The 26107-nt window shown below is 36.8% G+C and overlaps 1 protein-coding gene and 1 long non-coding RNA gene across 2 annotated transcripts in view; one reads left to right on the forward strand and one right to left on the reverse strand.

Annotated features, from left to right (window-relative positions):
- LOC118264610 (serine/threonine-protein kinase ATR) lies at positions 1-21050 on the forward strand. The gene is made up of 29 exons (XM_035577173.2): positions 1-264; positions 376-501; positions 693-2112; positions 2203-2769; positions 2845-4315; positions 4552-4754; positions 4880-5016; positions 8952-9041; positions 9213-9397; positions 9554-9672; positions 9835-9938; positions 10152-10342; positions 10566-10705; positions 10902-11060; positions 11405-11631; positions 11978-12131; positions 12409-12519; positions 12876-13042; positions 13284-13413; positions 13497-13657; positions 14059-14215; positions 14519-14758; positions 16828-17065; positions 17325-17570; positions 17641-17797; positions 17881-17945; positions 18118-18301; positions 20006-20192; positions 20811-21050. Exons 1-29 carry the CDS (start codon positions 128-130, stop codon positions 20937-20939), a joined length of 7602 nt encoding a protein of 2533 aa, XP_035433066.2. The 5' UTR covers positions 1-127; the 3' UTR covers positions 20940-21050.
- Positions 16898-26107, reverse strand: part of LOC126912540 (uncharacterized) — an 18430-nt gene continuing 9220 nt past the window's right edge. Inside the window, exons 3-4 of the long non-coding RNA XR_007707263.1 lie at positions 23176-23325; positions 16898-17044 (exon numbers count right to left, since the gene is read on the reverse strand). This is a non-coding gene — a long non-coding RNA (uncharacterized LOC126912540). The remainder of the gene's footprint in view (positions 17045-23175; positions 23326-26107) is intronic.

Here is a 26107-nt window from a genome sequence, read left to right on the forward strand (position 1 = left end):
TAACAGTTGTTGTCAAATAAATGTCAAAAACTATTGCCGGTACAAAAATAAGCCTATTTTTGTAAAATCAACTATTTTAGTTAATTTAATCCGTTTCGTGCATTGTATACAGTTTATTAATAAGGCAATGGATGAGGATAACCAGGATGGACCATTTACGGTGTGGCAAATGTTTAATGCACCCACTATGGTGTTGTTCAACAACTTGGAACATGCAGCTGATGGTTTGGACAGACTGCTAACATCCATACTAAAGTTATCAGGGTAAGGACAGAGATATACTTCTATAATATAACTCGATTATGACCTAAATTTCTTCCTATTATTAATCTAGTCTTTATAGTAAATTATATAATTTTCGTGGTTTGTTTACAGGGACTTCTCTGAAGTATTAGTGCCTAGGGCTGGCTCCGCCAAGTACCCAGACACATATTATCATGCATTCAATACATGGCTTGTTGGCAGACTATTTTACGTGTGGTCTGTGGAGGAGCTAAGCAGGTGAATATATTTTGAAATTTTTATTTAGCAATTTGAATCTAAATGAAGGGAGGTTCTTAATAATATAATACAACTGCTATCTTAGAAACTTTATTACAAAAAATTAAACAATATCATGTTTTTATAACACACAACATAATTCATTCTATCTAAAATAAGTTTAAATCTAATCTACAATTTTTTTTTTCTAGGATACATGAAACAAGCAAAGAAGCTCAATTGAAAATTTTGAACATACTGTGTATGAATGCTGCGTCTTTCTACAATACTTTGCATTTGGAATATGTGTCTGTATTAAGAAAATTAGTTCAGTATTACAAAGATAGTCAAGATAGTCAGTTTAATGCTCTATTGCTTGAAAACTTTCAGTCGGAGCAAATAGAAATACCTAATGTGCAGTTAAACTTGGAACCTATATTTGTAAATGTGAAAGACATACAAACATGCAAGACATTAATAAACTTAACATTGCAATTACTTGCAGAGAGTCTACCAACAAATTCTGTTCACATAAATAAACACAAAATAGAATATTGCAAGTTATTTAATGAAGTCCTGTACATGCTTGATAATTACAGTGTTGACTTAAAGCTACACTCTATAAAGTTTTTCATAAATTTAATAAGCAATTATGAACAAATTGGCATTTACAAGTTTCAGAAATGCTTTCCATTGGTTTATAATGACTTGCTATATTCAATAGAAGCTATGTTGAAGTCATTGAATGTCTACTATGAAAAAGGGGAAATAGATGCAATTTACTTGGATAGTCTTAACAAAACAATGTGTACTTACATGAAAGTCATTAAAAAATCTCCTGATAGAGAGAATAGAGAGATTCTTTCAAATATTTGCACAGTCATATTAAGAACTAAGAATAATAAAATATTTAGTAATGACCTGAAGTTGGAATGTTTATCTATGACCATTCACATTGATATCTCAAAAGATCTGATTGATATATCAAATAAGGATGCAAGCGAAATTGATGTACTGAAAGAGTACTATTGTAGAAACATACTAGTATATATGACTTCTGATATACAAGGAAAAACAAATGAAGATACAAAAGACAGTTGGTGTTACCAGCAAGTATTAAATGTAATTCAATCAATAAAGACTTGTGAAGATAGTAAGATTGATATATTTTTAATAAGTTACCATTTGAAGAGATGTTTGTCTGCATTAGGTATATTGCAACAAGTTGCTTTGACAAAAAAGGAAGATAAGACCAAAGTTATATCAGAAGAAGTGATCTATGTGATTTGGGGATCATTACAGAAGCTTATTGGATTTAATAAAAGCATTATTTTAGGAGATAGTAACTGTACTAGATTGTACATGGACATACTTCTAAGTACCATGGTCCTCTACCATGCACCATCAAGAGAGGATTGTAACAAAATTCTTCAACTGTTGTGTTTGCAAAGTTCTTCGCAGTTCTCTGAACATAATTTTGGGTTCAGTGATACTGTCAAAATAATCATTCTGAAATATTTGTTGATTGTTAGACTTGTTCTGCAAAGCAAGTCTAGTGAAACCTGGAACAGGATAATTTCTAATTTAATTGGTGGTTTCCTGAAAAACAAAACTGTTAATAATTACAAGCAGGTAACTATTGTTTGTTTTAAGTAGTTATGTATGACATGCCTTGTATTGATTTAATTTTATGGTTGATGCTTTTATGTTTTTCTTTTTCAGGTGTTACCATTATGCCCACTTTTAGTGTTGAATAACATATTCTCTTCAAGTAAACTTATAGGAGACTTGTTATTGCCTGCATTTTTGACAAAAGACCAGGAGATTCAGGAAGAAGTTACACAGGTCATATCAGCCATAGCCTGCATGTCATTAGGAACCTATGACATTGTCATTTGTGTACCAAAAAATTGTATTGGACATTCTATATTCACAAACAATATTATAGATATGCTATTAATATGTTCCAAATGCCACCACATAGATAAGAATAGATATTCAGAGGATTCTTTAAATAAAATAAATCAAAATAAAGTTGTGATATATTCTGAAAGTAATGGCTATACTCCAAGTCAACATTCCACTATTATAAGTCTTAAAAGCTTATTCGCGAAGTTCTTGAATTGGAAACAGTATGTAGATGTGGAAAACAGTGGCTACTGGGACCTGTTTGGTAGGCTCTGTCATCACTACTATGTGCTGAACTATGGAGTTCCTACTGATCTGTTAAATGAAAAGAACAGTCATCAAGTATTAAAATGTTTCACACCATTTGTTGAAGATAATTTGGTATGTATACAATGAGATGATTAATACTGCAATAGTTTGTAACACTATTATGTCTGATGGTATGTATTTTTTTAGGTAGAAGAAGACCCCGAATGGAATGCTCACAAGGATAACGCTTACAGTTTATGTGTCAATGTACTAGTAAAGTCAACACGAAACAGTTTGGAAAACAATGATTATGCCCAACAGACCAACACCTTAAATCTCATAAAAGAATTTGGATTGTGTTCAAATGAGAAAGTAGTTTTACCTGTAACAAAGCTTTTCGTTTATTTTATAATGCATCCACAATGTAGTCTTGGACCAAAGGCTGTGGTTAGTTTAAGAGATGTGTGTGAAGTACACGGATACACGCCTAATCAAGTTTACCATCGCTATAAAAAGGATTATTGTAAACTGTTTGTGGAATGTAGCTTGTACAGTGGGAAAGAATTTGCGATTTCACTTCTGAAAGTCGTTAGGGCTTTTGGATTTGTTGGGTACAGAGACTTTATATCCAAAGATGTGCATCACTTTTTGCCCTACTTGATGCCCTACTCTGTGACCATAAAAGAAGTTCCATCCATGATTGAGGAAATTGCTTCCTTAGTCCAATGTTCGGTATCAGACTTCTTGATTGAGAGATTTCCTCATATTTACGTTCACGTGTATTTGAACGAGTCGAAGGAAGTTGAAAAGAAATGTATGGACATTATTGGAAGGCTGACCAAGACGTCGGTACTAAGTTTGATAAAGAGACATTTTAGAGTTATACTAACAGAGTTTCTTCTACAGTATTGTTGTGACTCTGAAAAAGTGTTGAATGCATGTAGATACTTGGCTTGCCACGACCCTGATGTTTCAACACCAACTGGAAGTATGACAATGAGCACTTCGCAAATCGCGGACTTTTTGAACCCGAAGTTTTTGGGTGTTCTAGCTTATTTTGATCATAAACTGGTTAACGCTAAAGTAGCGATATCAGTGAAAAGAAAAGCATTAAAGAGTTTCCCGGATATAATGCAATTGATGGGAGTTAAATACTTAACGCCGTTAAGGTTTAAGGTGCTGGCTACCTTAAGATCTGCTCTGCAATTGGCGAAGGAATTCCCAAAAATATTAGCAGAGGCGTGGAGCGCATTTATACATAACATTGATACGATTTCGTTGGGACCACTTATGTCTAATTTAGCAGTGTCGCTGTTACAACAATTGGAATATGCTCCTCAAGAAATAAACAAAATATTTCACTATCTTGTGTTGAATAATGAGAATTTGCTTAGTTCTCATATATCGGACCTCTTCTTCTTGGAAGATACAAATATATCTGATAGAATAAAGATGGTTATTAAAAGGCATGTTAAGAGAACTCAGCCTGACGGTTTCCTGGACAAGATCAAGTGGTACTTACAACATTTGAACCATGACATACCCAGTATTAAGGCGTATGCGTTTTCCCACCTCGACAAATTATTGAAAAGTAACAGATCTGAGATACATAAAGCTATATTTGGCGGTAAAAACATAGATCCAGTTATAGTCGAGTTGATAGATTCATTGTTGGCGGGTATGTATTGTTATATTTGTATATAGTTTTACAATTTCTTATTAATTTCCCTTAAACTATTTACTATTTTAGAAGTATGTAAACAGTTAGTTAGGTTTAAATTTCAAATCGTTGAGAGTTTTCTTTCACATTGTTTTATTAATAATCTAATTTCAAGAGCCGTGCGTGATGTGCTTAATTCTAAATCATCATCACAGTGCAATAATTTAAGCTACAAATCGCCAATAACATTTCAGGATGCAAAGATCCAGACCCTAAAGTAAGTCTATCAAGCGGTGCCTGCCTCGGTCAGTTGGGAGCCATCGAAGCCGGTCACCTACCGCGTCAGTACGTGCAGCCAGATAGATCCCCCTTCGCATTCTCTATAGGAGACGACTGCTTCGCCGCCACTGCGCTTGTTGAACTGTCACGGGCTTTCCAATATGAAAAGGATACTATGGTATGTATTTTATTGAGGCTAATATTTCAAAGTCGTTAATTAAGAAAACCAATAAACTATTGCATAAATTGCTCTATAATTGGTAATAGACTTTTCTAAATTACGTGGTTTTTTATTGATTTCAGAATATGGATTGTTATGCTCTAACAATACAAGAGATATTGAAAATTTACGACATTTCGCCTACGGGTAGCAAGAAAGATGTGTGGGACAGCTTCCCTGAACATATGCATCAGATAATGCATCCATTACTGAGCTCCAGGTGACTATTTTTATCGATATCTTAGAAGAATAAAGAGTAAGTAATAATGCTTAGGAATAAATCTTCGGCTATCGTGAATATGTATTGAAACATTTAAATAGTCAGTGACTATTACATGCGTTAAAGCACTCATTACAAACGAAAATAATCTATACATATAATAAAATTATAACAATCTATACATATAATAAAATTATAACAACTCCATGTCTGTACATTACAGATATTTAAGAAAAAATAAGATGGGGATCTTTATTCAACCAATAGAAGCGAAAAACATGATTTAAAAAATTTTTGTCTGTCTGTCTGTCTGTCTGTTTGTTGTTCGCTTTTCACGCAAAAACTACTGGACGGATTTTGATGAAACTTTTTTTGTTATATAGCTATTAGTCCTCGCTAACATATAGGCTATCCTTTTTTTGGAAATTCGCCCTTTAAGGGGTAAAAAGGGGAGGAGTAAGTTTGTATGAAACTCCGTCAGTTTTGAAGCTAATTCGATTAAAATTAATATTCGGCTATTTGGTTACAAATTAAGAATGATGCAATGAGGATTTTTGGAAAATATGCCTAATAGGGGCTGAAAAAGGGGGGTAAGTTTCCATGAAACTCCGTTAATTTTGAAGCTAAATAAATAGACACATGAAATAGCTAGCTTTCGTTTTGCTACGTCAGAAAATATGGCGGCGCAGATCTCTTTATTACCATGACTACTAACCCAAAATGGCCTGAAATAGAAAATAACTTGCTGACGGGTCAGGCTTCCTATGACAGACATGACTTAATTTCTAGAGTCTTTCATTTAAAGCAAAAGCGCTTAATTGATCTCCTCACAAAAGAAAAGATATTTGGGTCAGTCCGACTACATGTTTTCGATAGAGTGGCAGAAACGTGGATTGCCTCATTCCCATAATCTTTTGTGGCTAGAGGAAAAGGTCAGGCCAAACGAAATCGATCGTCTTATTAGTGCGGAAATACCTAATCCAGACACAGACCCTATTTTACACAGAATCGTCAAAACGAACATGATACATGGCCCATGTGGCACATTTAACAGCAGTTCACCCTGCATGAAAGAAGGCCGTTGCACAAAGAGGTTTCCAAAAAATTTTGTGATGAAACCGTTACTGGTGAAAACGGATACCCATGGTACCGCCGTCGGAGACCTCAAAATAGTGGTTTTATTGCTGAAATAAATATGCGCGGACAATGTGTCACAGTTGATAATCGGTGGGTAGTGCCATATTCACCAGTACTCTCACGTGCCTTTGAAGCTCACGTAAATGTAGAGTACTGCGCGAGTGTAGAATCAATAAAGTACATATGCAAGTACGTAAACAAAGGAAGTTATCAAGCCACATTTGGATTGCAGAGCAGTGATCGTGATGAAGTGACCAAATATCAATCTGGTCGCTGTCTGATCGGAAGCGGTGTGGAGAATACTTGGATTTTCTATCCACGACGACACCCAACTGTAATGCATTTAGATGTAATCTAGAAAACGGACAGCGATTATATTTCAATCCAGAAAACGTACGGGAACGCTTAGAAAATCCACGCCGTACCACACTCTTAGCATATTTCAGTCTGTGTCAAGAAGACAGTTTTACGAACACTCCTATACAATGAAGTACCGTCGTATTACACGTACAATAAGCAACAAGGAGTATTTAATAGACGCCGACGGGGACAGCCGGTGGAGGGGTTTCCAGGAGTATATCGCGAGCATGCACTAGGACGAGTGTACACGATTCATCCGAGTAATAATGAATGTTATTACTTGCGTCTTTTACTGCACACAGCCCGGGGAGCTACTTCTTACACATATTTAAAAACTGTTAATGGTGTTGAGCATTCCACCTTTCACGAAGCTTGCAGCGCATTGCGTCTGCTAGATGACGATCGAAATTGGGACGACACTTAGGCCGTAGTCAGCGACACTAATCCGATTGCGACATTTGTTTGCAATCATGATAGTGTTCTGCGGACTTGCCCATCCAATGCAGCTATGGGAAAAATACCAACGGCATTATCCGAAGATTTTCGTTTTGCGGCTAGGCGCGCTGATGGAGATAGTGTGGCAGAGTCTGACGAGCGTATTATTAATCGTTGCCTTTGTTCACTTCAAGATATTGTGATTTCAATAGGTGGCAATCCTTTGAGTCATTATGGTCTTCCAGAGCCGCAGGAAACCACTGAAGTTCGGCGTGTTGGTCGAGAGTATGCAGCGGAGACAAATTATGATCGTGCCGCGATGGCCGAAATCGTGAACAATAATATTGGCACCCTCACAAATGAACAAAAGTCTGTGTATGAACGAATTTTGAGAAGTGTCAGTCAACAGGATGGTGGAATATTTTTTCTTGACGCCCCTGGTGGTACAGGAAAAAATAGCACTAGCAGTCGCCTCTTCGGGTATTGCAGCCACTTTACTTCCAGGAGGTAAGACCGCCCATTCCATGTTTAAGATACCTTTGGACCTAGATATAAATGAGTTTGTGCCATATCCCGAAATAGCGAAAAGGCAAAGATTCTTGCAGAGGCAGAGTGCAGCCTAATCGTTTGGGACGAGTGTACGATGGCGAACAAAAAGGCCGTGGAAGCCGTTAATCGCACTCTACAAGATATCTGGCGAAATGATCACGTTATGGGAGGGGTTACAGTTTTATTTTGTGGCGATTTTCGTCAGACTCTACCCGTGAGTTTACCAGAGGAACGACACAACAAGAAGCTGATGAGGTCGGGGCATGTCTAAAACGCTCCGTGCTTTGGCCTCGGATAGAAAAATTGAGCTTGACGCAGAACATGAGGGCTCACTTAGGTGGAAACCCCAGATGCGCAGGAATTTTCTGGAGTTTTATTAAAAATCGGCGAAGGCTCATTTCCCGAATCAAGTAATTCAGTAACTCTACCCGACAACCTATGTAAAATTGTTGCTTCGGTGGAGGAACTCATTGATTTGGTTTATGGTGATGTTTCCCAATTAATAGGTCAAGACAATTCATGGCTTTGTGAGCGAGCAATACTTACGCCCAAAAATGACCAAGCCGCTGCCATCAACCAAATTATTCTAGAGCGAATTGAAGGAGACCAAGTTGTATACCGGTCTATAAATACAGTGGTAGATCAAATGGATGTTACAAATTACCCGGTTGAATTTTTAAACTCTCTCGCTGCACCTGGACGCACATAATATTACTTTAAAAGTAGGCATTCCCATAATGTTGCTTCGTAATTTAACACCCCCTAAGCTGTGCAATGGAACTCGGCTAAAAGTAATTGCACTTCGAAGTAATATCATAGAAGCCTGGGTTGTGGATCTGGTGAAGTAGTATTTATACCACGCATACCGCTAATCCCAAATCATTTCCCATTTCAATTTAAGCGCGTGCAGTTTCCCGTTACTCCATGTTTTGCGATGACCATTAACAAGTCACAAGGTCAGACACTTCGAGCCGCTGGTGTCGATCTTAGGACGAGCTGTTTTTCACACGGACAGCTTTATGTGGCTTTCTCGCGTGTCACTAGCTCCGATAATTTGTTTGTATTGGCTCCTACAGGTAGAACATCAAATGTGGTGTATAAAGAAATTCTTTAGGCTTATTGCGATGTATTTCGACGTTCGGTATGGTGGAAGTACAAAGCGTCCTGATCAACATATATGAGAAGTGGTTATTTAACTGGCATGCAACACCTTCACTTTAAAAACATACGGAAATGACTCTATTATAATAGTTTTTTATCTTCTGTTGGCGCATTAACATCTCTTGGCGAAACGGAGTTCGCGGGCACCAGCTAGTTTTAAATAAAATTTGTTGACACCTCTGTTGAGTTCACAAAAGTGTCGTCTACCTGCTACAATGGAACCTGAAAGTATTCCGATAAAAATGAACTTGAATATTCCGGTAAATCGTGATTTTGTTGTAATTTATTTTCAGATACACATTGGCGTATCCATCTCAACCGAAGAAAGCGCACCCTTTGTTCGGATCGACTTACGCAACAACATTTTTAGAGTGGGCACACAAGTGAGTTCTTTACAAATTTTATTTTATCTAAGTACACATTTTAGAGTTTAATGAAGTTTGCATCTAAGAAACTGTGATTGAAGTGCTAGTTTAGTTTGAATAACTTGTATTTTTTATCAGTTAATAAGATTTAACAGTGGTTGTAACATAATGTTCCTTAAATGATTCCAGCTGGGCAGGGCAACTGATTCCTCTGATAGAATCGGAAAGTATTCGGGAACTACTACGCACAGTGCACCCGAGTATGCGGCGAGACGTCAGGACTCTGTTCCTGTTCCTACCTTACGTGCTGTTACATGCTGTCAAGTCGAAGAATAACTCGCAATACATACAAGAAGAAATATTGGCTGTTATTGGTAAGAGTCAATAAGACGTTGAAAATAATTGTATTATAGTGTATGTTATAGGCAATGATACATTATAGTGTATGTTATAGGCAATGATAAGTAATATAATCCATATTAATTATTCGTAATTTTGTAATGGTGTAATTATTATGTTAATGTTTCTAGGTTTAGAAAACTTTGAAGTGGAGAATTCAGTGACAATAGAAAGGTCTAGATATAAAATGCTGCGACATATCAGAATGACACCGAGCATCAACTCTGTTCAGGCAGAAGAAGGGAATCAGGTAATATAATACTTGGGACTCATAAATATTTAAGTGTAGTATGTATATTGCATGTAACATGTGTGTATATTGTACGAATGTTAAATATTTCTGCTTGGATTGTTTTAAGTTTTTGCTTCTTTCACAAATATTATTGAAGATTATGTATTTGTTTGTTTACAGAGTAAATGCAGTAAGACAATTTACACACTGCTAGACTTCCTGAACAGATGGTTGCTGGAGTGGTGTCATTCAAAGCAGCGTCCTAGGGAGAATGAGAATTACAAGTAAGTTTTAATTTAAATTAATGCTTAATGGTAGTAAATAATTACGGATTTAGCAATGAATTGTCATAGGTCCAGTTCAGACCAGCTCTAGAAGTTTTGTGATTAGTCTTGTCGGTTTCAAATTGACCAGTATCGCAGTTTACATTAAAGAGTTAATTTCGTTCGTACATAAGCTCTTCAAACATGTTAATTATGTCTATTTTATTTTCACAGAGCAATATCCTCGTTTCTGGACAAATTCGACAAGTTGGTGATAGCCCGCGGTAACTTTGCCTGCGGCGAGCTGGAGCGGGCGCTGCAGTACCTCGAGTTGTACATGGACGAGAGGAAGGACAAGATGCAGGAACAACTGCCTTTCCTGGCCGAGATATACGCACTGTTAGATGAACCGGATTCTGTGGCAGGTGAGGAGTTATTAGATTCATCCTCTGATTCGGAACTAGGCCGCCTGATTTGAATAGTGTGATGTATTATTAAAATAATGTAGTTATTGTCGTCTGCTAAATAACTATCCCATTATTTTAGGTATGTTTATTTTACAACACGTTTCTTGGTGTATGTGTTAACATATCTACTTGATTATAAATAAATGTACGTTTGACATGGCAATTTTTCTCACACTTTCAGGTATCTTATCAATGAAAAGATCGGAGCCTTCGTTAAAGGAGTTGATCCTCGCGCAAGTAGTAACGGGACGGTTGCAAGATGCTGCTCTATGCTACGAGCGGTTGGCTCAGGAAGGCCAGTTAGATAGACATAGTTTGCAGGCAAGTAATCTACAAATTTTATTTTTTAACAAGGCCTAAAGGTTATTTTTTGTGGCCTGATTATTACTTTTGAAATAGACTAATATTAGCTGAGAACCAGAAATCATACCCAGGATTTCATGGCAAGTTACACTTGAGGAACAAAATTACAGACAGAATTTTCTGGTTACTATAAAAACAATATATCTTATTTCAGAGCATGATCGATTGTTACCTTGGGCTGGACCAGCCTTTCACCGCGTACCGGTTACTTAGCAAACATGATTACGAAGACGGTATGAGCGAGTTATCAGCTGAACCTTTGTGGCGACTCGGACGGTTCGATGAACTCGACGAGCTATGCAAAAAACCTGTCGTAAGTGCACTGTTAAATTTATTGAAACATTCTTCAGTTTTGTCATATTTATTGGCTCAATTTACATTCACATCTAAATGTAGTAATTACATGCAATTCGATAAGTGTATCTGCCGCTGCTGCTGCGAAACGTTGCGCTTGCTGCTTAGAAATTCTCTTTGTGTACTCTACAGATTGTTGTTGCGGGTCTGGGAGTGATATGGGTGTCAATTTATACGTTATTTGAATTTGATTTTAAACTCACATACGATGCAGGAGAAAATCATAAAATCACGTTTTTATTTTTTGAATGCATGTGCTTCATTATTATCATGTCCAATCAATAGATATTTATTTACTTCCAGCCACCATCAAAAGAAAACTGGGGCCTGCTAATGGGCCGTACTTTGTTAGCCTACCGCCAACAAGACCACGATGCCTTCCTGATATCGTGTAAGGAGACTACAAGTAGACTGCTAGCGCAGATGGACGCGGAGAGTAAAGGCGAGAATGCATTGAGGAGTGGATACCAGAGCGTGCTCGGTCTACATATTATTACTGAAACTAGTCATGCTGAAGAGGTGTTGCAGAAGTAAGTTTTTATTTAGCTATTGCTATTAGTAATTTTGGATTTCCGACTTCTTCTAAAATGTTTCATTTCTCATTTATAATTTTATGTAACATTTAATTACATAAAGTTTAGGTAATTGAACACTAAGAAGTTGTGTCTAAAACCTTATTTGTAGCTGAACTTAGCCTTATATCTACTGATATGCATCAACTAAAGGAAAATAAAACAAGAAATGTTTTAGTTTAAAGTATTGTAAAAAAAATAATATTATAGGTTAATAACACTTTTATAATATTTTTTTCTATAATCGCTTCCACATTATTATTGAGCAATCATTTTGGTTCATATTGGTAATAATTAATTTCAGGTTAAAAAAGCTAAGAGACGGCGATCGTCAGAGTACAGAGATGTTGAATCAGTTGTTGGACGAGTGGAGGCTGCGGCTGTCGGTGGTACAGTCCGACGTCAGGACCATCGAACCACTGCTCCGACTCCGGAGGATACTACTGCAACAAACACAGGTAATCATTAAATACAAATATAATTATATGGTGAAAACCTGAATACTTGTATAAAATTTTACACACTACTTGGCAAATAAATGGGTAATATTGTCTGACAATTTCAATTGTGGCATTCTAAGGCTCAAAGTCAGAATGTATAGTAACAAATAGGCTCACTCGGATACATGAGTTTCGTAACAGTTACGGTATTTATAGCGTAAAACAGGAGTCACTTGTACCTTGTATTGCCAACAGCAAAATGCTTGTAGTTTTGAAAAATATTGTTTTTTTTCAGCAACTGTTAGAGCCAACACACCCTGTCACGGCGAGTCGGTTGAAGGCATGCATTGGTGACCTCTGGCTACAAAGCGCGAAACACGCTAGGAAAGCCGGTATCTTCCAACAGGTACATGGTTTTTGTAATATATGCACTATAAAGGATCGATAGGCCGTGCTTTCGCAGTCCCTATGCGTACTGAACATCTGGATCAAGCCAGCTTTTGCCCTTTTGCTCCACGCGAGGTTAAAGCCGACTATAAAGCCGAAGTATAAAGCCGACTTCAAAATACCGAAAGCTAAAAATAACTATTATTAGTACTGATAGGCTACCCACCCTATCAGAACTGATAGGTTAGAAGTCGGTGCCACCGAACTGAGTACCTCCTCCTTTTTATTTTAAGTCTGAAAAGTTAAAATACACAGTTTAAATCTCAGTACATTACACTATAATTTGTAATAATTAGTTTTTCATTACACTTGCAGTCATACATGTACGTGTTGAACGCAGAAGAGTATCAGCCGGAGGAGTTGTTCATAGAGAAGTCCAAGATGTACTGGGCGCGCGGGCAACACGAGCACGCCTTCACCACGCTACGCCGCGGCCTGGACGACACGTACCCTATGTTGGAACAACTTAATAATGATCAGAGGTAGGTCCAATTGTTTCCTGCCAGTATGTTCAATACTTGGTATAGTTATTACATACATTTGCAAGATGAATACTGGGAATTTGTAAGAAGAAGTATGTTATAAATGGAGGTAGACAGCGACGCATAAAGTTACCTTACACTATAGTACTATAGTAGAGCAATAGTCTATGTAATGTTATGTTTGAGTAAAAAAAAACCTAGGAATTTTAAAGTATTTTCTTTTCATCTTTCTCTTTTCCAGAAAAACGTGCGCAAAAGCTAAATTATTGATAGCAAAATACAACGACGAGACTACGAATGTTGACGTGGACGTGAATATTGGGTATTACAAGGAGTCGGTGGAAGTTTTTAAACAATGGGAGAAGAGTTTGGTAAGCCTGACATGCAAATTTTTAATTGTAAATATCACTATCACTGAGAATTATTAATCTTATTCCTCTTTTAATTTCTCTAGGTGTGTCTAGGAGCTTATTATGAGAAAGTAAGTTGCGGCGAAGGCACGAGTATAAGCACGACTTGGTCGCGACGTCTGTACGCACTCAACAGTTACGGGAAAGCTCTACAGTATGGACATAAGTACTTGTACCAGAGCATGCCTCGGATGTTGTCTATATGGTATGTAGATACACTGATGTATCACTCAGATATCGTGGCAAGTTAGCTAGACATGCATGTAACACGCCTCGGCCAACTTTGACATGCTGTAAGGGCGGCCGTACACGGACTGCTCGAGCGGTCGGCGTCGACTGCTTGAAGCTGTTGACGGCTTGAAGTGTTCGCGACTGCTCGAGCAGTCGTGGTGTGTACGGCAGCGAATGAATGGCTATAGTTCATCGCGCAGTCGCGGCTTCAAGCAGTCGGTTATAACTGCTTGAAGCAGTCCGTGTACGGCTGGCCTAACACGCTTCGGTTAGCTTTAACATGCTGCGGCATGCCTCAGTTAGCTTAGTTAGCTTTTCCATGCTGCGGCAATTCGAAATCCCAAAATAAATATGAATAATTTTCATGATTTACAGGTTGGATGTTGAAGTGACATCTACAGACACAAGTGCGCACCAAGTGTTAGCACAGATGACAGAGATCATCAAGACTTACTCTGAGAGACTGCCGCTGTATCTCTATCTGACGGCGTTCTCGCAAATCGTATCGAGGATCTGCCATCCTGTGAAAGAGGTAAAATACATTATTAAAATTTTCAGCAGTCAATCTCATAGACTGTCCAATCATTTAAACAAATTGCTGAAATTATTAATTACTAATTTCGATCAAAAAACTTTGGATTGCAATAGATTTGTGATATTATATTGAATTTCTGTTAAAGACATAGATTTTGAATTGTGTCTGGTTCATAATTTCGATTATAACGTAGCAAAATCACCGGACTATTCTCGTGAAAGGTAACCAAAGACCAAAACAGAAAAAAATCACAACCTGTTTAAAAATGTATCTTACAACACATTGAAAACTATTGCCCAGGTATATCTACAACTAAAAGCGATATTAGTGAAGCTGATAGTAGCGTACCCTCAACATACCCTATGGATGATGATGAGTGTGATGAAGTCCAGCTACGCACAACGTATCAAGCGCTGCGCTGACGTCTTCGCAGACCCAAGACTCAAGGAACCTCGTCTCTTGAAACTCATCAGTGATTTTACACAGCTAGCTGAGAAGCTAATTGAACTGTGTAATAAGCCCATCGCTGGAAGCTCCCTGGTAAGTAATTCATGATCTGAAAGTAATAAACATTTATTAAGACATTAGCAGTAAGTAAGAGAATTAACGAAATTCAGACTGCTGTGAAAGTATTCCTGTTTTTAAGTCTAGTTCACCTTAATCTTACACTTAGCTACTTTTACGACATCATGCCTTATTATTACGATGCCTAAAATGGTCAAATGTTGCTGACTAAACTGTACTGTTTCCGAACCCAAAAGTTATAAGTTCAAGAAATCATGAATAGTGACCAACTAGGACCATAAAACTGACTCTGCTGGAAACACAATCTTTCAACAATCATTCATCATAAATACGTACATATGTACATCATTCACCATACACCAAAAACCAGTACCATATTTACGCGTTTTGTATAAAGCACTCAAGGTTACAAAATCAATATTAGTTTACCAAGGTATTACCCAACATAACTGTCCTTTGCGATACGAATCAATTAAATTTAATGTACGATAAAGAGCCCACGTTGCCACACAGGGCGGCTAAACATGATATATTATACAATCTTAATGCATATCTTTAGATTACAGTAATTAATAATAGATTTTGATAAGATTACTATTATTTTCGTTTTACGAAATTACGCATCTCCGAAAATAATTCTTTTAGGGTTCCGTAGCCAAATGGCAAAAAACGGAACCCTTATAGATTCGTCATGTCTGTCTGTCTGTCCGTCTGTCCGTCTGTCCGTCTGTCCGTCTGTCCGTCTGTCCGTCTGTCCGTCTGTCCGTCTGTCCGTCTGTCCGTCCGTCCGTCCGTCCGTCCGTCCGTCCGTATGTCACAGCCATTTATTTCCGAAACTGTTGGGCCTACATAGTTGAAACTTTGTAGGATGGTGTATTTCGATAACCGCTATTCGAATTTTAAATAATAATGAATTTTAAAAATTAAACTCCATACATGGAACTGATTCAAAAAAAATTTTTTTCATCTAACATATCCGTGATGGGTGTCTATGGATAGGTCTTTAAAAAAGACATTAAGGTTTCTAAAACCACTTTTCGGACGGTTAGACGCTTCCAAAGTGGAAAAATAAGTGTCCCCCCCCTCTAACTTTTAAAATAAGAGAGTGAGAAAACTGAAAAAAATATATGCTGTAGATTTCAATAGAAACTAACAACGAAAATTGGTTTGAACGAGATATCATTATTAGTTTTTAAGAAATAAAACATTTTCAAAAACCGCAAATATAACTTTGTCGTTCATACAAACACTATGTTTATATTATGTCATCTACTTGCTGCTACGGAACCCTTCATGGGCGAGTCCGACTCGCACTTGGCCGGTTTTTTGTGATTGTTGTATCAATAGAACTTAACATATCGCAATCTTTGACTGTATTTTTGAAGAATGATTTTACCCCTACTGTTAGTCGTGTGTTTGTTGTTCTGTATACGTACTTCCTTCTAAACAAAATTAAAAAGGTTTACACGGTTTTGCTAGTTCTCGAGACGCGAAGTAGACAACAAAGACTTCAGCTTTTTGTTATAAATACTTTGTTACGGGAATACCTGTCTCATACTATTTACATTATATTTCTAAGCATGCTAACGAACACCTCATAATGTTGATCTATGACGAAGCTCAGTAGTCGGAATGTACATACTGTTTGTGTTATCACAATAGTGTCAAATTATAATGCAAATAAAACACCTTATTTACGTCTAGTGCGTAATACTCGTTAATATGTTAACGCCTTTAAAGCAAAGAATAACATGAACGTAAACGTAAAGTGTGAAATATAATATTTGGTATGCAACTTTGAACTGGATTTCGGATAAAAATATTCCATAGTACATAAATACATAATAAGTATATTAATAAATAATAAAATATGAAGGATACTTAGGACGTACGTACATTGATCTGTCGTTGTCGACCCCAAGTATCAGACAAAATCTTAAATATCAAATGAGGTTTAACACGCATGACAAATCCACAAAATACTCCTGCGAGGTGAATAGTTACTTCAAAATAGAAAGATGTTATAAAAACACGTGAAATAACAATGTTGAATCTAACTGAAAATTTTCTCTTCACATTTGCAGACAACTACGGTATCTACCCTAGTCAGATCGCTTCCCCGTCTCCTTGCGACTGACAGCTTCAGTCACGTGATGATGCCCTTCCAAGAGTTCTGCAAGATCGTGCTGCCTTCTAAGGCGGCGCGACAAGAACGTATCGACTTCAACATACCCACGGAACCACCGGTATACATCGCGGGCATTGAAGAACAGATCAGTATACTGCCTTCGCTGCAGAAACCTAGAAAAGTTACATTAAAAGGTAATAAAGTTTTTCAAAAACGTTTGCCTCACAGATGATTTTTGGTGCCGTAGGTGCGTATACAAAACAAACACACAAGTTCACATACATATGACATCCAGAGAAAAACTAATTTGTGGATCACGCAAAGAGTTGCTCCTTGGATCGTACTCACGCCACGTTGCACGGCATCCAGTTGCCCAGCTACCGCGTCAACCGCAACAATAGACTTAATTAAACATTTAATGATAATTTCACTTTATCCCTAATTTTCTTTTAGGATCCGACGGTAAATCCTACATAATAATGTTGAAACCGCGCGATGATCTTCGAAAGGACTACCGTTTAATGGAATTCAACGGAGTTGTCAATCGTTTCCTGCAAGATGCGCCGGAGACGCGACGGCGACGACTTTACATACGAACGTACAGCGTCCTGCCTTTAAATGAAGAATGCGGGCTTATAGAATGGGTACCGAATTTAGTGGGTCTGAGGCCTATATTAATGCATATTTATAAACAAAAAGGTAAGAAATATAAACAAGAAGAAGAAAATATCATAAGTTTAGTCGTCAATTTACCAGCTTTATGTCTTAGGTATTCATACAAGCAATCGAGAGTTGAAAGAAATGATGTGTGCGAACAAAGACCCGGTTGAGAAGAAGAGACGTATCTACGAACAACAGTTGCTACCTCGTCACCCTCCCGTGTTCCAAGAGTGGTTCCGAAGGGTGTTCTCCGATCCTTATGGATGGTAAATATTTAATTCCAACTTAGCTTTTTAACTAGAAATAAATACCAATAGTTCGAAATGTGTTAAATTATGATTTTCAACAGGTATCAGGCAAGATCTGCTTACATCAGAACTACTGCTGTCATGTCAATGGTTGGATATATTTTGGGTAAGTTCTTAAAGATTATGAACAATTCAAGAATTATTGTTTTACTAACTTAACACAACAAAACATATTTTATTGCTTTGACTGACACATTTTGTTAAACGATGCGAAAGGAGGCGCAGTTTAAAATATGTAAAAAGCATTATTAAATAAATAATCTTGTTTCTTTTACTAGGTCTTGGCGATAGACACGGAGAAAACATATCGTTCGACTCGACAAATGGTGACACAGTGCATGTGGACTTTAATTGTCTGTTCAACAAGGGAGAGGCGTTCGAGTGGCCGGAAAGGGTTCCTTTCCGACTCACACACAATATGGAGGCGGCTATGGGACCTCTCAAACATGAGGGCATGTACAGGTGAGCGAGTAATAATAATTGTGCTTTTCTTGCCTGCTTACTACTGCTTTTAATTGGGAATTGACCGTTTCATGCTTGATTTAGGTAGCTGGATCAGAGGGCTTAGTATGCGTTTGTTTTACTGTTAACGAGATCGAAACGAGATCGTGTTCGATGCTCTGATTGGTTGGTTCATTAGAACCGGCCAATCAGCGCCGGTGTTACCTGTGAGTAAAAGAAAATTAATCAATAAGAATGATCTTAATATATAGGGAATAAAATATGTTAGCTCACATATCTCATTTGACTCTTAACATTTTATACATGTAGACCTCTGCCTTGGGAAAAAGAACCAGCGAATCTGGTTTACAGTTAGGTATTTAGATTTTATAGACAATGCATGCAGACTAGTTTTATTGTATCTTATCTAATAAAATATAATAAGTAGGTAGTTTAATCACATACAACATTTTATGTCTTGCAAGTTCACTTTTCAATCAAAATATCAATAAGATTTTTTGTTTGAAAGTTTTTGCCGAGATGATACCAGGAAAAAAGCAAATGATGTAACCTTTCCTATTACACTCATTACAGATAGATGATAAAAAATTCATTTGTAAAATATGCTTAACATTTTGATTAGTTTTTTGACTTAAGATTTTAGCATTTTGACTTTGGATATTTTTTGTTCTATTGTTATTGGTAGATGAGTAGGTACAAAATATGATAATGTTGTTATGTAGTGTTATGCAAAATGTATGTAAACATTAGTATTCTTTCAAAGAAAATCTACTTTCATCAAGTACATGGGATCTTATTAAAAATCTGCTTGATGGATTTCGAAGTCATTGACTTAAGTTATCTACTAATTGCGCTTATTAAAATAAACAATCTAGATATTTATAATCTCACTATTGGGTTTTAAGATTGTAATCTTGCTTAAACAAATATAGCACTCGTGTGCACATACATTTTCAAACATATTTTTATAAGTATATGAGTGTAAAATATATTCATGATAAATACAGATATCATTGTGAAGAGAAACATCATACAACAGTAATTGTGTACCTAATTGTTAATGGTTCTCACGAGGTTACTCAAACAAGCCGTGTTTAAAGAAGTCATAAGATGACAAAGGATTTTTTTATAATTTATGATTTAATAGAATGTTGATTGGTTTTTGTACTGCTGACTTTGTAATAAAAACTGTAATATTTCGTGGCTATTGAGGGCCGTGGCTATTTGAGCATTAATCACCACGCTTGCTCAAGGCGGGTTGGCGATTTCAAACAAGGCTGCTATACACGGACTGCTTAAAGCAGTCAGGATCGACTGCTCCAAACTGCGACTGCATACTGAACTACAGACTTCTACAATCGTCAATTATACAATCGTCAGGTTAAATGGCAGCTTCAAGCTGTTGACTTTAACTGCTCGAGCAGTCCGTGTATGGCGGGTCTAAGTATTATTTTAATTGAATGGAGTTTGTAGTTGACATCTATTTTCAGACCAACAGGTTTTCTGCTATTTTATATGGTTGGCGATCAGTGGCGCCAATGGTTATCCGCAACATCAGAGTAGTTACGTGGCCTTTGGTCAAGGGGGATTCAAAATTGTCTGTACAACAAAATAATATATAATTAAATATTTACAACATAATATACAATTAAATATGTACAACAAAATAATATATAATTAAATACTATATTTATTTTCCCGCAGGAAAAGTTGCGAGGCAGTAATGCGAGCTCTCCGTGCCCAAACCGCGGCGCTGATGTCGGTCATCGAGCCGTTTGTATACGACCCCCTTGTGTCGTGGGGTAAAGTACGGCAGATGGACTGCGGCGAGAGGACCAATGAACAGGCCATGCAACATCTACTACATATCAAGCAGAGACTTAACGGAATGGTAAGTAACTCTTATTTTATCTTTCTAGTTTAGAAGTGTTTGGAAACGGTAGTTCAAAGATTAAATTCAATCATATATGACTAGATGTCTTGTCGATATTATATTAAATTGCGTAAATGTCGGCATTATAAAAAAGTTCATATTTTTTTTTAGTCTTCATTTTTTTGTTCCTAATTTAGTATTTTATTGAGACAAACTTAATAGATGAGAAAAGTGCGCCCCACCTTTCTCGAGTGTGAAATTGTGTGAGTAACACGATTTACGACTTTGTTTTATGTTGACATTGTGTACTGAAATATTCTTTTTCAGCAAACTATGACTAATATTTTATCAGAACCATCACATATTTCAAGGGAAATAATTTCACACACGTGCTGAAAGATCATTATAAGAATAATTATGTTTAATGTGCTCAAGCATTGTTTTACTTTGAAATTACAGCTGGCAATCATGTTAGGTGGTTTGCTTATTATTATTTTATCTAGCAATCAATCGAAAATACTACGTTGTTTCATTTTAATGTACCAGAATGAATGTATTAAACAGGGTGACTCAGAAATCAACGTCACGTTTTAACGTACCCATTTATTTTAACAGGATATATATTATTTTTCACAGGTGAGAACAAAGAACAAGCAACTATCGCTGTCCTTGTCTCCCGAAGGTCAAGTGGAACATCTGATCGTGGAAGCGACCAGTATAATAAACTTATGCCAAATGTACATAGGGTGGGGACCTTTCTTGTAACTAACTACCAACATGTGCCATGAACTGTGATTTAAGCTAAGTTTTGATAACATTGCTAAAACTTAATTTTATTGTATTTGTATACTTCATTGTTACGTGCCTAATAAATAAGTGTTAAATTTATCTGATGTTTTATTTTATCTTATAACTCCTCTTTACTGCCTGTTAGACTGACTCTGACTGACTCTACGACTCATTTATAAAAGTTAAAGAAAATTTCAACTTACTTTGTATTGACTCACTTTGGAAGAATTTTGACCATTCGTTACTTCTAGAAGCAGGTTCAGCTTTAAGAAAAGAAATAATCTTTTTCGACTTGCGTTCAAATTCCATTTGTCAGGACAATTGGCCACTGGCAAAAAAAAATGATGAAGCTATATAATAATTTTTGTAAGCAATAGGTATACAATTATTCTAAAATCAAATAGATTTTAAAATATGTAGTTTGTTTGTTGATTTAGTAGCCGCAAGCGCTATAGTCAAGTTCTTGGTCACGACTTCGATCTAAGTGAAGGAAAACTTGTGTAAAGTGTTAGCTCTCTGGACTAAGTGGCTGACGGAAAAAAACTTGTAATCCTAATCGTTAAATACGGAATGCCAAAATCTCTAAGAACTATATTAGACATCATGATATAACTTAATGACTGCTTACTATGTACTTAAGAATGTAGGTAACGTTTTAATCCGGAGCTGCGAACTACCTAGCGGTTTTACTGGGGCTCTGACTTGAAAAGCAGGAGTAGGAACGGGGTGGTTTTTAGTCAGTAAGAAACTGACACTCCCTCTCGCCTCGCCTAAGTCGTCTTTCGCCTACTACGAAGTCATTGGATGATTTTCCCCCCTAAAAAAGGCAACGTTAACGTAAATAGGTACGCAAATAAACACAAATATGCGTTTTATTTAAACATCGACTTCCCGAGTAATTACTTTTTCTAACGTCTATTATATAAATCGCTTGGCAGATGTGTCATACAAAAAAGCCTTTTGTGGCGTTTTCTCGTTAGATTGCACATCTGTTGATGGCTTTTATTTGCGTGTAGTTAAACTGATTCATTTATTCCGCGGTCACTACGACCTTGTTCAATTTCCTAGATCGTTCGTTACCATGGAACTATGATTTATGTGTAGGTAATTTCTATTGCTATTACCTATTTTATAGATAGGTTTTTTATTAGTGGGTAATAAAAGTAATAATGATAATATTACCTAATGAATTAGGTACTTATGAGTTAGGTAAACTAGTATTAATTTCACAGTAAGAAATGGGTACTTTGGTATGAGGAATTAATGATATTTCAATGGATACCTGGTAATAATAACAATGTAATTTATAACTGCTTCCGCTTGAAAAAAAATCATTAAAATATTTGTAGGTACTGTTAAACTTACAGATTTTATGTAAGTAATGAAATAAAACTAGAGGTTCTGAATTAGGTACATTTTAAATCTAGGTTTTCACTTACAGATGGTTTACTTATCATATCACGATGATCATGTTAAATGTGGGTACGTATGTACGTCCAAGAACCCAAGTGTCCCCAGAGAACCTAACTACTTATCTGATTTATGTTAGAAAACCTACGTATTACTTACTTATGTGTTTTGGTTTGGGTACTTTATCTAGAAGCTGAATAGAGTAGACTGTCGGCGACAGTTGAATGCGGTGAGATGCCTTAAACAAAAGCTGGGTAGGTAAGTTAGGTAGACGACTGAAATACCTAAGTCCCTGGCGGAAATAAGCAACGAAATAATTTCGCTATACATTTATAGAATAGGCACGTATTTGTGCGAAGCAATCTAATCGCTGATAGCTGAACGGATGATAAATATTCGACCTTGTTCATTGTGAATTCTTCACGCGTTTTGGGTGACCCTTCCCTCTAGGATTGTCCTCAACGCTTTGTGGATCATTTATTTTTGTCAACCTTTATAACATCTCGATATCTCGATACATAAATAAAATATTTTCTAGTCGTCGCACTTTCTTTGGATATGACAGAAGCCAAATATTTGGGAAGGTAAATAAAATGTAACCCTGTGCACACAGATGGGCTATTGTAAGCCTCAACCACTCCGAAATGTAAAGAAATCTCTTTACTCTTCAGTGATTAGGTAGGTATATTAAAACATATGAAGGATTGACCTATTATTTTAAAAGGGGAATAAAGAGAGAGAGAGAAAGAGTACATATCAAACAGCGTTTGTATTAGCTTCATGTTTTATGGAAACATTTTACCTCGGTCCGGCGGTCGACCTAGTATCGTTTAGCGCAGCGCGTGTAGGTAGCTCGGTTGACAGGCAATATCCGGATGATCCATTGTTCACCTCATTGCGGATTCTGAGCGGCGATGCGGTCTGGCCTCTCTCATTCAGCTCTTGCTCAGCACTGAGGAAATAAGAAAAAACTGCAAATAAGAGAAACGCATTTTAGATTGAGTCGGATAGAATAACGGAAGTTTAAATCCAATCTTAGAGGACCATTGGATCTCTCAAACAGATCAGGGTAAGGTTATGCAATGCAGCGCGGTGCATCTTCCTTACTTGCTATTTGCATGGGTTTCATGACGCGATATTAGATATTTTATTTCCAAGACGGGATGCAAATTTAAATTCTACTATCTTTTATCCGTAACTTCGTTCCCGCAAGTGAGGAACGATCTGTTACCGTCCAGCTCATAATTTGACTTCCTAAGTAGATAGCTACTTCACTTAGGTGTCTATCCATATGAGGTTGGTAGAACTCTTAGGAGTAGGTACTTAGTTTGAAAGTATCCAGTATAGAATACAGTCACACAGTGCGGGCCTACTATGGCCAACCTACATTGACTTTCATGTCATCCAAACTAGTCAATTGAGTAACAGAGACTAGATAGTTACGTAATACCTGACAATGAAATATATTGAATTGCAGTATAGAGAGACATCAAAGGTATCTCCTTCAGCTATTTGCCAGTAACATACAGGTGTTGGTTGTTGTATGAAATAGCTAGTAGGTGGTCGAATTGTCGGTTGAATATGTTACGTTAACTATTGTTACCATAATAATATCTCTAGTGCCCATCTACCTACTGTCATCTTCAGAAACGGATTGTTTTTATTTAAAAACGTTGGAATTCAACGTTTATTATTTTCTCCAGTGTCGTGGGTACAACACACAAGTTCAAATAGACATGACACTCTGACCCGAAACAACAATTTGTGGATCATATAAGGAGTTGCTCCGTGCACATTTTAGGCGCCGCCTCCACTCGTGGTGTCTCGGCAGCCGGTCAGAAACCTGGCGCCCTAGTTTGCCAGGATAAATAGGCCCTGGCTAACTCTAGCAACAACATAGGTAGGTACTTTAATAATTAATTGATGATGTTTAATGACTATGTGCTCATTAAACTCAACGTACAACATGGGTAAAACAATGGGAAAATAACATAAAAATCTTTTTTTAAAGCAACTGCTTTCAATTTTCGTTACGTTTAGCGGTTTATTTTTCACAACAATATTATCCTGAAAAAGATAATAGGTTCAGCGCCTCGCGCACAAACATGTAGCTACATACAGGTCAAACTGAGAAGTGATAAGGGCTCCTTTTTTTAAGTCGGTCAAAAATCAAGTTTATCCATCATTCGAAATTGGCAATCTTACGAATAATCTATATCAAAATTACAGCAAATACGGTGAACCTTTGCATATCAACAACATGCTATTTTTGCTACAGCACACTTTTTGCTGTATGAAGTTTTTATAATGGCATCTCCACGTGTTGTTTGTTAACATTCGACTGGGGAAGTACCTACCTCTACTTGCTTCTTCAAAGTATTCATTAGAGGTATTCATTTATTATAAAAAATGGTATTGTGTAATATTGTTGAGATGAAGATCTCAACACTGTATACTTATCTACAGTATATTCGTCAGTACATACGTCTTTACTTTTTGCATAGCGTTTAAAGCTATAAAAACAACGCTGGTACGCGAGTTACCTATCTGCAGATTTATTTATAGACAACTTAGGTATCTCTTTTTATGTTATACCTAAGTCAGTAAAGCAGCTGACGGATCACCTGATTGCCTTTTGGGGGTTAGCAATTTAAGGGCTGTTGGGTGGTTGGTTGCGTTGTTTCACGTCGGTCAAAAGTCGTGGTATCACTCCGGTCGAGCCAGCCATTTGCCGGAGCATGGCTCACGTAACTTTTATTTACACCATGACTATTTTCTCTGTAGGAATTGTGGGAACTGTGGGGTGTGCAGAGGGCTCAGGAGATGTACATTGAAAGACCTTCAATGCAACACAGACTGTTGTCATATTTTATAAACCCGTTGCACACAGTCGCACTATACCCACAACCACTGAAGCAGTCAATATATTCTCTTTCAGAATCAATCTCCCCGTTCTTAAGCCAATACACGTATTGTCACCGGCCACGAAGTTATTTGTTAACTCAGTTGAAGAAATACGGTTTCAGCGATACCTTTGTACCTTATACTTTAAATCTTCGTACGTTATGTGATTTACAAGTAAAGCTGACTCAGCAAGGATTGTTGGGCAGAGTTCATTTGCTCCTTTCCGAAGATACTGGATATAACTTGCTTTACTAAAATCCTATTGATTTTCCTGAGTGGGGTCTGATTTGCGTGTAATGCGGGTTTGCTTGATCACCGATACGGGATATCTAAGTGTTATCTAGAACAAGATTCATTGCTGATCAAGTGTAACTAACTATAGGCTGAATCTATACATATAATAAAATCGTAGAAAAGTGCTGTCTGTTTGAAAATAAAAATAAAAAAAATAGCAGTTATTGTTATGTCGATTACCCAAAAATGTAATTAACTTTTTTTTGTCTGTTTGTCTGTTTGTCTGTTTGTCTGTTCGTCTGTGCGCGCTAATCTCAGAAACGGCTGATCCGAGTTGGATGCGGTTTTCACGAATATATTGTGGGATGCTTAAATTTACATTTAGTGTTTGTTTCATGTCAATCGGTTCATAAATAAAAAAGATATGTCAAATTAAAGAATCACGTCGAACATTCTATGCTTATACCATTAATCTCCGCAACTATTTGACGGATTTGGTTGAGTTGTTTCACGTACAGATATAGTTTAGAACCTTAGAAAGGACATAGATATATTTTTATTTCAAAAATCAAAAAATAAAAATAAGAAATAAATTA

The sequence above is a fragment of the Spodoptera frugiperda genome, chromosome 26 (assembly GCF_023101765.2).
Source record: "Spodoptera frugiperda isolate SF20-4 chromosome 26, AGI-APGP_CSIRO_Sfru_2.0, whole genome shotgun sequence".
NCBI lineage: Eukaryota > Metazoa > Arthropoda > Insecta > Lepidoptera > Noctuidae > Spodoptera > Spodoptera frugiperda.